General features: G+C 37.6%; 1 protein-coding gene across 3 annotated transcripts in view; it reads left to right on the forward strand.

Moving 5' to 3' along the window:
- SOX6 (SRY (sex determining region Y)-box 6) overlaps positions 1-17,246 on the forward strand; it is a 704,108-nt gene that overhangs the window by 606,287 nt on the left and 80,575 nt on the right. For all 3 annotated transcript variants that reach the window (XM_006892046.1, XM_006892045.1, XM_006892047.1), the window contains one exon: positions 3,190-3,377. In XM_006892046.1, coding sequence (XP_006892108.1) covers positions 3,190-3,377 — 188 coding nt within the window. The remainder of the gene's footprint in view (positions 1-3,189; positions 3,378-17,246) is intronic.

A 17,246-nucleotide genomic window follows, 5' to 3' on the forward strand; every position in this document is an offset into this window, starting at 1 on the left:
TTAGAGAAGGATATGATGCTTAGAAGGGTGGAGGGACAGTGCAGGAGAGAAAGACACTGGATGACGTGGATTGACACAGTAACTGGGGAAAAGGGGGGGTAGGTGTTGGAGACAACAAGATTGACTCAAGTTAGAGCAGGATCCAGACCTATTGTAAATAGGGTTGCTGTGATTTGTAGAACGCTCAACAGAACACAGTAACAACAAAACAACCACTCAATAAATATCTCGGATGATTAGAAATTTTGGAAAAGGTCATAAAATAAATCCTGCTAGAATGGCCAGTTACTTCTAGAAAGAGTACAATTGTGATGAATTCGATTCCCAAACCATAGGCAGGAATTCCTGTATTTGGGAAATGCTGCCATACTGAGGTGACTCTGGGCAGCCCAGAATACCCATGGAGCCTCTAATGGTGAAAGCTGCCTGCCAAAAGTACAAACTTTCTTTTAAATTATCAATTTTTTTAACAAAGTATATGTGAATTTTACATCTTATCTCATATTGGTTTTACTTTATAACAATAAATTATATAATGTGAAATAAAATTGTCATCTTGGAAGATATGTTGTAATCATCTTCTGGCTTCTTTCAAATATGACCCCGTAAAAGTTCTATTGTATTTTTTAAAAAAATATTTTATTGTGCCTTAGGTGCAAATTTACACAGCAAATGAAGTTCCCATTGGACAATGTTTATACAACTTTTCCCGTTACATTTGTTGTAGTTCTCAGCATATGCCAAGCATTCTCCGTATTTCCATTCTGTCTGTCTTGGTTCTGTTGATTTGCATTCTGCTCCCTGCCTTCCCCTCTCACTTGCTTTTGAGTGCATCTTTGGTCTCATGGATGGTTGCTTAGGGGAGCATGTTACTCATGGTTGATAACTGTATTTTATAAGCCAATATGTTATTTGACTGATAGGTGCCCTCGTGGACCTATTTCAGTGCCAAGTTCAAAGGGTATTGTAGGGCAATAGTCTTGGGAATTCTTCTAATCTCTATAAGCTCAGTAGTTCTTGCCTTTTATAGGAATTTGAATTTTGGCTTACATTTTTCTACCATTATATCTGGGACATTATACTACTGTATCCTTGACAAGAATATTTTTAATATTTTTGTACACAGTTTCCAATTTTGTGAAATGCAAATATTTTGATAGATTTTCCTTAAAATCTGAAAGTTAATATTCCTCTGAAAGTTTTCATAAGTCAAATTGTAAAAAATGAAGAAACAATTATTATTAATTTACATAGAAAAAAATTTTTGAAAAAAATAGTCTGCCAAATAACCTAGCAAATCATATCAAAATAACATGTAAAACCTAAAACAACTCTAATACATAGTGTTTTCAGGGAAAGCTCATAGCCGTGTTGGCTCGGCGCTGAGATGTTCGCAGTAGTTACAAGGGAAGAGACTTGGTGACACCATCCTTGCCACATGGGCTGTACTCTGTCTCTTTAACAGCTTGTTGTGAAAAAAGTGGTGAACACTAGCTTTGCTTTTTCAATCTCCCCCTATAAAAGCAAAAATAATTTTCTTCTGTTTAGCAAAAGCAGGATGTAGGTCTTGAATAAAATCAAAGTGCTGTTATGGAGGTGACGTAGTGTGTGTGTGTGTGTGTGTGTGTGTGTGTGTGTATGTATGTGTATCTCCTCACCACCACCACCACTGTGGGAGAGTGAGGAGGCTAAAAATTGAACAGAAGGAGTCTGCATCATCTCTCTCCCATGGAGCAGCTGCTGGTTTAAACTGTTGACCTTTCACTCAGTAGCCCAGTACGTAGGTTTCTTACATGTGGGTATAGATAGAGCATCAGGAGAGAGAGCAATCTGGTGGTACAGTGCTTGAGTGCTCTCCTACAGGCCCTTAACTAGTTCAAATCCACATCTCACCATAGGGAAAAAAAATAGAACAAACAGCTTCCCCAAAGATAATAATTTGAAATCATAAAGGAAATTATATAGGGAAATTATACTCTGCTCTGATTCTTTGAGTTGGAATCAATTAGAAGACAGCATATTTGGTTTATTTAAAATTGGAAAAATGGTCCAAAGTGTTAATCTTACTAGGGAGTTGCACTGCTACCCAAAGTGGCACTTCTCAGGTGGTTTGAATCCACCAGTGACTCTGCAGGAGAAAGATGGATAGACTCTTCCCACTTTACTTAAAATCTCCAGAAGCCCATTGGAGGATCAGCTCTGAATTGGTTCTGACAGGACAGCAGTGAATTTGAGGGCTTTTTGTAAATCAAATGCAAGATGGAGAGAAAGATAGTTTTTCGTTTTAAATCTCTCTCTCAATGTTTCATAGAATATGATGAAAATAAATATTTAGTCTCACATTTTTTGAAGCTTTGCATCAATAGGGAATGGGAGCTGAGAGCAATGGGTGTTGCGAATCCGGGGAGGGAATGAGTTGTCATTCTCTTGGTAAATAACTAAGGCAACATGAGCAGGATGCTTCATTAACCAGCCAGCAAATGGGAAATGGAGAGTGCAGTGTATTCTCTCCTGCCCCCCCTCTCCTGTCGTGAACATGAGCGACAGATACGGATTCAAAAATGCCGTGTACACTGGTAGATCTCCTCTGCTAAGCCATAAACACTTTTCCTGCATTAGAACAAAAATGTAAGAGGTAGCTAAAACAGCTACCTTAGCCCCCCACTCACCACCACCATCATTGTGCTCCTTTTCTCCCCAAAACTCTGTTACAAAGGAGGCTAAATAGCTCTCCCCATTGTACAGTTGGAATCCCAGAAATTTCATCTAGAGGGTGAGGAGGTGGGTTGACAGACCTGGATAAATTGGAGTTCTGGGGATCTCCCAAGGGCTAAAGACACAACACAGTTTGGTTGCCCATGTGGGAGCTCTGATAACAACAAGTAAGGAATTGCACTGCCAATTGTAAGGTCTTCAGTTCTAATCTACCACCACTCTGAGGGAGAAAGACAGGCAGTCTCCTCCCTTGCAATTTACAGCCTCTGAAATCTGTTGGAGGGTCAGCTATGAGTCCATTTTTTTAAGAACATGTTGTTGTTGTTTTTAAGAACTTTGCATAGCTTTGCCTACTTCAAAAGCAAATATGCCACATTGTTGGAGAATGCAACATTCTACAGGGGGTGGATCATAAGCATATATTTTAAAAGACTAACCTGACAAATCTACTAATAATGTGTCCTGTGTACACAGATATCCTGTCCAGTCTCAACTCCCCGGCCCTGTTTGGGGATCAGGACACAGTGATGAAAGCTATTCAGGAGGCTCGGAAGATGCGAGAACAGATCCAGCGGGAGCAACAGCAACAGCAACCACATGGTGTTGATGGAAAACTCTCCTCCATGAATAATATGGGTCTCAACAACTGCAGGAACGAGAAGGTAAAATTGCGTTTTTTTTTCTCACTGGCTTTGCCAGACCCATTGCCTCTCTGTGTCTGGCACTCTCCAGGCCCCCAAGCTTTAGTCAACAGCCAGAGCATCAGACTTCTACCTTGAGGGCTGTCTTAGATTTTGCTCACATCTGTCTTGTATCACATTCAGGCTATATTACTCATAAACACACTCATTCATTTTCTCCTAGTTGGATTTCCTCCCAGCACCTAACCTAGCTGCCAATTGATATTTTTTTAATCACATTTCAAAAGATTTAGAAGTATCTCATAATAAGGAAGATATATGAGTTCATTACAATATTAACAGTATTTTAAAAGGAGGGAAAAGTTTATCTGCTTCTTATGAACCTCATATGTTTACTATGACTCCTCACTGAATTTAACATTAAGCTTCCTACCAACCAGAGCAAACTTGTCAAAGCAAAACAATTTACAAAATACATTATTTTTAGAGTCAACACATTTTCAATTTAATATCTATTATATAATAAGTACTGTTCTAGGCATTAGAAATACAGCAGTGAACAAATCAGATGAAAATTCCTGTTCTCATAGAGCTTACATCTTACTTGAGGAGCATGGCACTGGAGGAATCAAATCAATATAAGATGCAATAAAGCAACCCTGGTGGCATCATGGTTAAGGGCTTGACTGCTGATTGAAAAACTAGCACTTAGAACACATCCAGTGCTCCCCAGGAGACATGGCCTGGCAGTCTGCTCCCATGAATAAATAGTACCAGCTAGGAAGCCTTATAGGGCAATTCTACTTTGTCCCATAGCATTGCCGTGGGTTGAAAGCAATTCAGAGGCACACACAACAAAATGTGAGACTGAATAAATGTGATAAAGACAATCTAAGTAAGTGATGTGGATAGAGAGTCATGAGTTGTTATTTAAAAGGAAGTGGCAAGGCCTCTTAGAAAGTGGAAGTGAAGAGCGACGTGAATTAAGCACTGTTTCTGACCACATGACGGGCAGGGAGAAGAACATTCCAGACTGCAGGAACAATAAGAAGAGACTCTGAGAATCGGTAACAAGGAGGCCTGCATGATAAATAACAACACAGAGAAGGGAAAGAGGTGGGAAAAGAAAGCAAAATTGGTAACCTAGAACCCTGGGGGCCCTCTAAGGCTTTTATTCTAAAAGTGATGGAAATAATTAGACAGATTTTGTCCCGGGCATTAATATGGTGTGGTTTATAGGTAAAATAATCATTTTAGATATTATGGGAGAATGGACTACAAGAGGTTAAAATTAGAAGCCAGGAGACTAGCAGAGAGGTTATTATAATAGACTGGATGTAAAACTTTGATTATCTAAAAGGATGAAAAATGGAAATTAATCTTATTTAAAGAGATGTAAATATTTTCCCAGAGCTAAATGCTCAGAAATTTCTTTTCACGTGGGAAATTATATACAGAAAAATTAGTGGACAGATATCTTCAGCAACAGTTTAAGAGTAAAGTAAAAAATTATTTCCATTCACATGTTAATTCAGTAAAGCTTGAGAATATAACCCATTTAAGTCAGGAGCAAGAGCCTCCTTTTCATTTCAATCCTTGCTAATTCTGGCACAGGTACAGTAGTGCAGAGACTAGTTTTCATAATCAATCCTACCATCTCCCAGTTCTTGGAAAGATTTTTAAAGTGCCCTGTGAAAGAGGTCAACAGGGGCAGTATGTGCTCCTGCGTGCTCTTACCCAGGCACTGGAATACAGAGCCAAAGTCAGCTGCTGGTTTTGCTTTTATATTTTCTCTCATCAAAAGTTATGACAATATGATAGTCTGAAAATGTGAGATACAGCTTATGGTGAAACCACCTCCACCAGTGATTGTCTCCTTTCCTCTTTGGCCACATTAGACAGCAGAATTGCAGTGTGGAGGGCAGCAGCAGGAGTTTAGGACTATGGTAATATGATGAGAGTCTCAAGGCATGTGATTGAAGCCCTTACACAGACCAAGCTGTTAATTTGACTTCACTCTTAATTCTCAATGTACTGAGTTACTAATATTAAATATATCAGTAAATATCGTAAAGGGGTGTATGTGTGTATGTTTGTGTGTGTGTCTCACTCAGGAAGAGATTGCCCAGATTTGGAGCACCTGGCTGACTTGAACCATGTGCCCTTGGGTTGGCAGTATATCTCCTTACCACTCGGCCACCAGCGTTCTGTCTTGCTCACTTGCTCGCTCTATGAGTGTGTGTGTATACAACTCGATGACACATAACAACCACAAGCACTATCAAGTTGGAAACAACTTATAGCTGATCCTCCAAAAGGTTTTCAGAGGCAGTAAATCACGTGGGAGGAGATTGCCCATTTTTCACCCATATTGTATATTTACAGATATATAAAATATTTATAGTATACAGTATTTACAGATATATAAAAACTCATTTCCATTGAGTTATATAATGGAGGACAGAAGTGAGTCCTTGAAATACTCCAGCAGTTGAGAGCTTAGCTATAGCTGAAATAAAAGGAGTTCATATGTATCCAGAGGTATCTGAGGAAGGTCTTGGCATTCTACTTCTGAGAGATCACAGCTCTTAAGAACACTTTGGACCACAGTTGTCCTCTGGTGTAAGTGGAGATCACCATCAGATGGTGTTGACTTAACAACTGGAGTGTGTGTGTGTGTGTGTGTGTGTGTGTGTGTGTGTGTTCTGTGCTGTTGAGCTTCTCTCACACATGCATGTGCCTCACATCAAACCCATTGTCATTGAGTTGGTTCCTGCTCAGAGTGACTCTCCATTGGGTTTCAAGGCTATAAATCTTTACAGATTTATAAATCTTTTCCCATGGAGCTGCTAGTGGATTTGAACCCCCTGAGAAGCACCCCTTTTGGATTAGCAACTTCCTATGGATTATGGCACCAGTACTACTCATAGGTTATGCACTAGACTACCAGGCGCTTGCGCTCACTCTCTAACTATCTCTCTCACTGTCAAGCTCTCTCTCTCTTTCTTTCTCTCTCTCTCTCTCTGATGTGGGGAAATAATGGACTTTTGGTGTTTATTAGGAAGTCAACTTTGTGTCCTTTGAGATAGTCATGTCGGTCATTGTTTCTGCGCAGTAGGCTAAATGTTCTATTCCCCAATGAGTGTCCCATTCCATTTGAAACCTTGACATTGTCTCACAAAGGCAGAACTTCTTTTTAAGAACTGCCTGAATAGTTTAGTATGTGGTTGCATATTGAGTGTGGTTTCAGAATTATAAGGGAAGAAAAACTGTGCTTTTGAACCTCTCATACTATTCTGTATTAGAATGCTTGAGTCATTCTCTTGATCCAAGATACTGCCATCTGCTTGATAAAAGCACCAAGAAAGAATAACAAATTTAATGTCACTGTGAATACCTGTGTAAGATCCTTCTTTGGGATCTAGGTAAATGAACAAGTTTTGGAAGAAGGATACTGAGAGAGGTATTGAATTAAAAACAGGGGAATGGGTGCACACACTAGCACTCATTACTACCTTACAATTATACCAAAACTTCGTGGTATAATTAGTTCATGAAGTCTGTTGGTTATTTAATTCCCCTTTTCCTTTTATTCCCCAGTTTTTAAATGAAAAGCAATATATGCATGAAGAAAATTCTAGTGACACAGGAGATAGACATGAAAGGCTAATCATCCTCACTAGCCCATTAACTATCATTAATGATTTATAAAGTTTCTTTATGTGTTAATATTGTTACTGTTGTTATGTGCTGTTGAGTTGGAATCAACTCATAACTGACCCTCCAGTGGGTTCTTTAAACCTATATATCACACAGGAGGAGATTGCCTTTCTCCCTCAGCATAGCTGGTGGATTTGAACCACTAGTCTTTGGACTGGCAGCACAGCTCCTTACCCACCAGGTCACCAGAGCCTTCTTAATAACCTTTAATATTTTAAAAAAATTCTTTGTATATTCTATATAGTGTTAGTTTCAGACTATAGATTCTCACTTGGAAGAGTAGTCACAGAGTTGAAATAATGGTCACAGCTGTGTGAGACTGGGCAAGGTGATTAACCTCTCAGAACCTGATCTGATAATAAATAGTCTGTGATATAATGAAGGAAGATATATGTAAATGCTCCTAGCAAGTTCCTCTTAGAGGGGGCTATTATTATTAGTCAACTGTGGTTCCTAGTGACCTTATGAACAACAGATTGCAAACTTGCCTGATTCTAGTACAGTGTAGGCATTTCCTTATCTCAATGTGGGTTTTTTTTATATGAAAGTATTTTTATAGTAATACAAAGTTAGACATTAAACTGACAATGTACAGATGTAATATAACTTGCTGATCATATGGAGGTAGGCAAAAAATTAATTTTGACCCCTGCCTTACTTCACACATCTTAAACCTATGGCAAAACCTAGAACTATAAAGGTTTTAAATTAAAACAAGGAGATTATCTTAACAAATTGGAGGAAGGCAAAGGTGTCTTAGCAAGATAACCATAAGACAAGGAAGACCTTTGAATATATATAATGAATATACTACTTTTGCACAAAAAAAAATCCTCATTTAATAATAGAAGAGTCAAAAGGCAATGCAGATTTTTCAAATGTTGGTCTATTGGCCAAATCATAATTATTTTAACATTTTCCAAATGGAGTTAATGCACACAGCTAAGGAAACTTTCAAATCCTATAAGTATACTGCAAATTTCTTATGTTAAATCAAGGCTTTTCAACCTGGGCATTATTGACATTATTGACATTTTGGTTAAATGAGCCTTTGTCATTAAAGGCCACCTGATTATCTCTTACTAACTGCCACTACACCTCCATTGTGAGTGCCAGGCATATTTTGTGCTCGCTAAAATGAAATGTCTCCAGATATTTACAGATAGCAACCTGGTAAAAACCAAACCTGAGTGTTCTGTACATAGTATATTTACATAGCATACATTTCAGAACATCATTTCATATACAAAAATGCCACTTAAATAACCATCCTGATAATAAAATGAGGGTGCTCTGGTGGTTTAGTCTGTAGGGAGTTGTATTGCCAAGCCGAATGCTCTAGGTCTCCGGAAGTTTGAATCCATTAGCGGCTCTGAGGGATAAAGATAGACAGTCTCCTCCCGTGCACTTCATGCTCTTTAAGGGTCAGCTATGTGCCAGGTCCAAGTCAAGCAATGAGTTCTATCCTTAAATTATAAAAAATTAGTCACCTTAGAGTAATATTATCAAAAGGCTTTCCTTGGCATTATTAATGTTAGGTCTTAGAGGTTAATTTTAAGTATTTTTCATATATTTCTTAATTTATTTGGGAAGAAGTAAAGTCTGAAGTTCTAAAATAATAAGACCCTATTTCATCCTGGAAGAGAAGGGAGAAACATGATAAGTAAGGTGAATTCATGCTTAGCTTCCACAGACCACGAAGCCATGATTCCCCTTTCGGGCAGAGTTGTCTTAATGGATAACGTTACTGAGGCTCAAAATTGAGCATCAGAAAGGTCTATCATTTTCTTGGGTGTTGTGTTCACAGACTGCTTAGCACAATCTACCTCCTGAATAACATCACTGTTTTAACATTTGTTTCATGTTTCTGTAGACCTGTTTCATTTCTACAGCTGACCTTTATCTTTGCCTGTTAGCCTAGTGGTAAGAAGCTGCTCTGCAATCCCAAAGGCACAGGGTTTGAATCCACCATCTGCTCCTCGAGAAAAGGATGGGCAGTCTCATCCCTTGCAGTTTACTGCCTCTGACAATGCACTGGAGGGTCAGCTGAGAGTCATTTCTGGCTTGATGGCACACAACAATAACCACAGTAAAAGAGTAAATAGAGGAGTGTTTCATGACCACTTTGGCTCTCCTCTAATCTAAACATCTATTTTAGTTTTATGGGTTTTCATGCAGGATCTGGCAAGTCTTCTGAGGTAAAACAAAGGCCAAATATTGGAAACCTAGTAAGATTATTGTCATTGTGTACCATCGAGTTGGGACCACCTCATAGCTGACCTACCACTGGTTTTCAGATGCAGCTAAAGGCTCCGGAGGACATGGTGCATCTTTCTCCTGAAGGGCAGCTGGCAGATTGGAACCACATGCCTTTGTGTTGACAGTTCCTTACGACAAGACCCACAGAGCTTGCTAATAAGATTAGTAAATTAATTTATGGCAATCCCAAGTCATTGTCTTCAGAAGTGTTCACCTTGGAATTTTATCTCTGTTTCCTTAACTACAAAGATCCATTAATTAGATTCTTTGTAACCCACTATATCAGCATTAGTGCAGTATCTACCTGGTCATGCTATAATGAAACCTTATACTTCATGAAACATACTTTTTTCTTATTTGGACATTCTTTATAAAGAAGTATGCCACACACTTGAATTCTTCAGGGAACAGACAATAAGACAGAGATTAGGATTTAAGTTTATTAGGAAGTCCTCCTTGATTTCCATCTGTAATAGGGAAAGGTAGAGGGAGGAAGGAGAGTTGGGCGGAGGTGAGCTTGGGGTGCCTCCCAGGGCCTAGGCTGCTGTAGTCATTTGGAGTGGGGAGAGCCTTTATACACTTAAAAGAATAAGGCATTGGTGAGGACTGTGCTGGAAAGTGAACATGACCTTAGATGAGGTGACTATCTTCAGCAGTTCCGAAGAAGGCTGACAGCTGAAGGGCTCTCTACCAGCAGCACTCCCAGCAGCTGAAGGAATAAATCTTTCAATCCTAAAGGGAATTTGGACAGTGCATCACAGTGTCCACTGCAGAGTGATTTTTGTAACTACTATTTAGTAACATTATATGATATATATATGATAGGTACTACAAAAGTGGGCAATTTGCAGATATAAATTGTGTCTGTATCTTTATAACACACATACAATCACATGTGCATCCAGGATGTATGTTTAGCCATGGTGGCTTACCACTTTACTAGGCTAATTCATATTTGGGCACTTTAGAATGAAACATTGTTAGCTTGATAAGCCAGAACGGCACTAGTGGAGTTGTTCTGGTCGACTGTGCCAAGGAGTATTCAGAGTCTGCTAAATATATAGATTGTAGAGACAATAGTCTGTAACGGCTCCTTAGGAGCTGTTATGCTCCATCATTTCAAACAGCTTCTGTGCATGGGCTGTGAGTGTCCTGCCAGCAGAAATCTAAGTTTCAGCCTTGAGTTTTAGTGTCCCATACCAAGAACGTGAAGAACATTACATCCCTGTCCAAGTACCAATGCAGTGAGACTATGTTTTGTTTGTTTTGATATCACGGAAACAGTTTCTAGTCATGACAATAAAAAGCAGGATTTTAAATCAACTGTTCTACAATGCCCTGAGAGTTAAGAGTATCTGCCTAGAAGAGGCAAGAAATAGTAAGACTTCCTAGTGCAAATTTACTGTTAAAGTGTATTCTGTAACTTTCCTTCTTAATGTGTGAATGATCAGAGCACTTCTTGGCATAGGTATTTCACAACTAGGAAATTTGGTTACATTTTTTGTTTTAGTCATCTTGATGAGGTTACTTGTTACTTTCTGATCATTACTGATTCATTACTTCCTGGTAAGAGCTACTCACAAATAGGCAGATTACACACACACACATGTACCTCAAGTTACTTTAGAGAAAAGTTCTTTAGTTCTCAGGTTGAAAAATGAGCTACTATGGGCACTTTTAGCACACCCTACCTGCTTCTGAAGTGCATTGTCATATACTGTAGAAGGAAAGAACAAGTGTTCTTTTACAGACGGGAAAACTGAGACAAGGAAAAAAGAAAACTACTCATTCAGTGTCACATAGTAGATTGATGACAGAGCAGAAATGAAATCTCATGTTTCCTAATACCTTGTCCATGGTATTTTTGTTTATATAACGGTACTAGATTGATTTCTTTTCTATTGGCTCTTTAAACCTATTATGCAGAAACATAGTTTTTAATATTTTCAATCTAAAATCTTGAAGTGAAAGACACTATAAAGAAAGCTGAGTATAAATACAAAAACAGAAAACAGAAAAGCAATGAATACTCCCACCCCCAGTTCCTGTATACTTGCCACTTTCTGTGTGGGTTGAACATTCTTCCCTGCCTGTGGTATGCACGGCTTTTGGCTCTGAAGACAGTAAAAAAAAAAAAACCAGAAGATTGGATGGTACAAATATAGATAAAGGGACAAAGAAGAAGACGAGGGCCGGAGTAATAATAGAACTGGAGACAGTATGGTATATTAGCAAGAACATGGGTTTTGGAGTTAAATCCTGGGTCTCAATTTAGTCTGAAATAAATGTCTACCTTTCTTAAGTTACTTAGCTTCTCTGAGTTTAATGATTATACCCATAAAATAAAAATAATTTTTCTTTTCTTGAATGGTTGTATATAGAAAAAACATGGAAAACACAAGTATATAGCACAGGAGATGCTCAATAAATATCAATTTCTTTCTCACTTTAGTGCTCATAGGGTTTCCAAAAGCCTGTTATTTAGAAAGTAGATGGCCCATCCTGCTTCCTAGTCTATCTTAATTAGTAGCTCCACCAAAACCTGTCAACCATGGGTAACCCAAGTGGCAATTGACACACCAGTAGAACAGATTTTAGTCTCACAGCAACCCCAAATTATCTCAGTACAGCAAACTGACAGAGAAGTGCTGTACCACTTAGAATAATGTTCTCTTCAACCACAGTTAACAAGCTGGAGACACACCCTCAGGAAGGACTCAACTGTCTTTTAAATACAAAAGCCTGCCCACCAGGTCTTGATTGCTTAAACAAGAGTCTTCCAGTCCACAGCTGATTGTTAATGAAATTAGAAACAGCTTATCAGCTTACACTTGGTTGCTAACAAAATAAAAAATGCCCAAACAGTTTACACCCATCTTTCAAGTAAATAAAAAATACTTACCCTCCAGAATCCAACTGTTCCAAGCTGGAGACCCACTTAAAGAACTCAGCTTGTCAATTCTGTTGTTGGTTTTTTTAATTTTTTGAACTTTGCTGTTCTTCAGTGATGAACTAGTTAGCTTACTGCCACTTTGTTCTTAAAACACTTTAAGTTAAAGTAGAAGGTTATAGTAAGAAGCTATCATGCAACAAAATTATTAAATGTACATATATATTTTTGTCTTAAGAGTAACTATATTCTAGCTACTTGCTAGGATCTAGGCAAAGCCAGCAGAATCTTCAAATATAATCACTTTAGTATGTTAGGAAATATTAATCCTTGCTAACTTCATATATACTTGAATATATTTCCACAAATATGCAACTTTATGATTTTAAAAATACTTTATCTGATACTTGATAATGTCATGCATTTCTTATGTCAAAATGATACTTTTGTCAATCAAGTAAATAGGACAATAATAATCCACTTGCTAGAACCAATTATAAACTTGGTCTTATTTATTCAGAAAGCTATTGCTAAGTTTGAATTCTTGTTTCTTACCCATGCTTTACACTAATGTAATACTGCCCTCTTTTATTGGAAAAGAAAATGGTACTGATTATCTTCTGCTTTGCATTATCGGTTTTAACAGTTCCTTGTTACCTAAGCAATTGATTCAGATATTCATTCTTGCATGTTGTTGTTGTTGTTGTTGTTATGTGCCAGTGAGTCACCTGTGACTCATAGTGATTGTGGGGCCACGTAAACTGTTAACAACAGTCTCTCTCAGTCTCTTCATCATCTGTCATGGTGCTGCCAATTGGCCCAGTGGTGAGAATCTTTGTTTTCTTGATGTTGAGCTTCAATCTATATTGACGGCTGCGGTCCTTGACCTTCTGCAGCAAGTGCTTCAGGTCCTTTTCAGCTTCAGCAAACAAAGTTGTATCATCTGCATAATGGAGATTGTTAATCAGTCTCCCTCCAATCCTGATACCACATTTCCCCTCACAGAGCCCAGACTCCTAAGTAATATGTTGTACATATAGATTGAAAAGGTATGGAAATAGGATGCATCCTTGGTATACACCCTTCCTATTTTGAACCATGCCGTGTTTTCTTGCTCTGTTCTGACGACTGTCTCCTGGTCCAAGTATGTAGCTTTCACATGAGCATGATGAAATATTCTGGAATTCCAATTCTTCTCAGAGTTAGCCACAGTTTGTTGTGATCCATCCACACAGTCAAATTCATTATTATACAAATTATTTTTTTTTATCTTCCCAAATTCAAGTATGCAGACATTATTATCCTGGTTTCTCAGAAAACTCATGTATCTGTGCTTCACACTGCTTTTCTTTCCATCACCTCATTTACCCCTACATTTCTGTGAATTATATTAAAAGGAAATTATATTAAAAGCTTTAAACACAAGCTCTGTATTTTAGTTGAACACCAATTTTAATGAAGTGAATGTTAAAATTATGGTAAAAATGTCAACTTTGATATGTGCTATATGTACATTTCTATATTGGTGGTAGGACCTTGCTAATAGCACATGCACAGATAAAAATGGTATAGAATTAGAAAACAACAATCTAATATTGGGCTTTTATCCTAACCAGTAGCATTGGACAACTTTGCAGTACTGTATATACACTCTTGGACAAATATAACTATTAAGTTCCTTTTATTTCTGTTGTCAGGGCTACTTGATTGGTTGCTTAGCTACTAGTGTAAGATCTAAATCATAAAAAGTAGTAATATTTGTTTGTTTCCTTTATTCTCTGTGCTTTAAACAGGAGAATTGTAAGAATTTAGATTGATTCACAAGGTTCAAGATACTGCCTTTACGAAGGGAAATGGGTGCACAAACAAGGCTTTAATTTTCTTTCCAATAAAGGTTTTATGTTAAAAGGTCACACCAGTTAATGGGTTTTCCAGTGAAAGGGTTAAAAAGTCCATTAAAACTAAAAAATTTGCAAATATGGCCTGAGAACTCATAAAAATTTTCTTGTGTATGAAGCAAAGTTACTTATGAGAATTTTATAGAGCTAACGTCCCACTGTGGCTGGTACTCCCTAATTTCCAGTTTAGCATAAACCTAAATAAGTGATTCTAGACCTTTTGTTCTTAAGGTCCCTTTATACTCATACTAAAAAATTATTGAAAGTAGCTCTGGTGGTCTAGTGGTAAGACGCTTTGCTGCAATCCTGAAGGCACATGGTTCAAAGCCACCAACTCCTCTGCAGGATGGACAGTCATTTGCCCTGCAATTAACTGCCTCTGAAAACCCAATGGTCGGCTATGAGTTGATTTTGACTCTACAGTACACAACAACAAAGAGAAATTTTTATTTCTCTCAAAAGTTTTTATAAATATTAGTTCTATATTAAAATTGAGAAATTAAAATAAAATTCCAATGTCTTTAAATATAATAATAACTAGTCTGACTATAAATAATATTTCAATATTAACTGTATTTTTCAAAAACTAAAAAAATTAAGAATGAGGTTGCTTTATGATTTTGCAAATCTCTTTAATTATTAACCTAATAAAGGAAATGTAATTCTCATGTCTGCCACTGAATTGATTTCCTTTGTTGATTACAATTCTGTTTCTAGAAAACTACATTTATGAAAAAATTAAAATGTAAAAAGCAAGTAGTGTCTTGGTATAACTTTGAAAATAGTTTTGATTTTATAGATTCCCTAAAAGAGGATACAAAGTGGGCCTATTTTGAGTACATACTATTCTACATTTAATACTCAAGCCCACTACCCGTGAGCCAATTCCTTCTCATAGTGATCCCATAGGCCAGATCGAACTTAGAACAGATAGCATTTTCAAGGCTGTGATTCTGTACAGTTCCTCTTTCTCCTAAGGAGAGGTTGGTGAGTTCAACAGTCTTTTTGTTAATAGCTGAATTCTTTGACCACTGTGTCACCAAGATTCCTACTATTTCATGTGTGTCTATGTATTAGATACTATCTTTTTTCATTTGTACTCCGCATTCGTCATTGAACAGTATTAAGTATTCAGTAATAATTAGTGATTTTATTCTATTGAATTAAGGAGTAAAAGCAGTTCATAAAATTATATTACTTGTATATTTATCCCCTGTCTTGGTGCAGAAGGGAGCTCTGGTGATGTAGTCCATGTGGAGTTGTACTGCTGGTGGTTTATATCCTCCAGCAGCTTCAAGAGAGAAAGATGGTCATCTCCTCCCTTGTAATTTACAGCCTTGGAGACCTGTTGTGGGGTCTGCTATACCTATGAGTCAGTTCTAAACTCCACTACAATGGAGAATTAATGCAAAATGAATTTGAGTTTCAATGGCAAAATACCCTTAGTTGTCTTACAGTGTTACATAGATTAGGGGAAAACTTCAATAACTAAAGAGAAATGATGATGGAAAAATTAAGGGTAGGAAAAGAATGTAAACCTGAGAAGCAGGTGAGTGAAAAAAATTCTTGTCTTACATGCAATAATTGCTAGACAAAGGCCACCAATTTAATTGGGAGCATCTTGGCACACCAGGAAAATGGAATTTGTTACAAGATCCACAATAGAAAATGGATTTTCACTTAAGGATCTGCATAAAAGCTGAGACATTTTTAGAAATATTCCTACAATAAATATACTACAGTGATTTTTTTTTCAGGACAGTTTCTTAATTTGTCAGAGTGGTGACTGAAGCCCTGAGGGGTGAGCTGCCTTTTCTGGTCTAGCCTGTTAAGATGCCTTTGCAGTCTATTGTCCCTATAATCTAAATGTTCAACAAACTAGAAATATTTCTTGACACCAAGGAATAAAACAATTCCACTGGTGCCATTCTGGCCTTTGCAGTCTATTATCCCTATAATCTAAATGTTCAACAAACTAGAAATATTTCTTGACACCAAGGAATAAAACAATTCCACTGGTGCCATTCTGACCTATCAAGTGAACAGTGTTTCTTCCTAAAGTGCCCTAATGTGAAAATTTGCCTTGTTGTCATTGTTATGTGCTGTCAAGTCACCAGCGACTCATATCAAACCTTTGTACAACAGCCCTAAACCCTGTTCTATCCTGTGCCAACCTTATTGTCTCTGACACACCTATCCCCATTACCCCAGTCATTGAATGAGTCCATCTCATCAAGGGTCTTTCTCTCATGTGCTGTCCCTCCATCCTTCAAAACATGACGTCCCTCTCCAAGGACTGGTCCCTCCTTTCAACATGTCCAAAGTATGTCAGATGAAGCTTCAGAATCCTTGCCTCCAAGGAGCAGCCTGATCTCACACTCTTTAAGATGAACCTGTTTGTTCTCTTAACAGTCTGTGGTACATTCAATACTCTGCTCCAGCACCACAGCTCAAAGGCATCAATTCTTTTTCTATCATCCTTATTCATTGTCCAACTGTTAGATGCATAGTAAGTCATCAGAAAGACTTCATTCTGAATCAGATGCACCTAGTAGAAAGATCTAATAAACAGAGGATGCATGTCACAAATTTAGTGTCAAGTGAATTCATGCTCTATCACCTCATAGAAGAAAATTGGTGAAGAGTTCCTGAAGAAATTTCAGTGTCATGTTTTTAACCTCCAAATGAGAACAGTACCACTTAAAGAGTCTTTAGCATCTATTTGTTATACTAGATAATTTTTAAATAACTGAGTTGCCTAAAATTCGAAACACATGCCAGAAATTTTTCAGTTATTTTAAAATATACATATTAAAGAAAAATATGTGTGGTTACAATTCTCACTTGCCAATATTAGATTTGAAATAATTTGATTGTGAGAAGACTTAAAAAACTTATATGATAAATAACATTCCTTTAAAAACTAATACTTGAACATTTACTATTGTTGTTGTTGTTGTTGTTATGTGCCGTCGAGTCGCCTGCGACTCATAGCGACCCCATGTACAACAGCCCTAAACTCCGCTCTGTCCTGTGCCAATTGCACTGTCTCTGACACTCCCATCCCAATTACCCCAGTCACTGAATCAATCCACCTCATAGAGGGCCTTCCTCTCCTGCGCG

This window comes from Elephantulus edwardii, unplaced genomic scaffold, assembly GCF_000299155.1.
Source record: "Elephantulus edwardii isolate Elephantulus edwardi_28Jun2011 unplaced genomic scaffold, EleEdw1.0 scaffold00109, whole genome shotgun sequence".
Classification (NCBI taxonomy): Eukaryota; Metazoa; Chordata; class Mammalia; order Macroscelidea; family Macroscelididae; genus Elephantulus; species Elephantulus edwardii.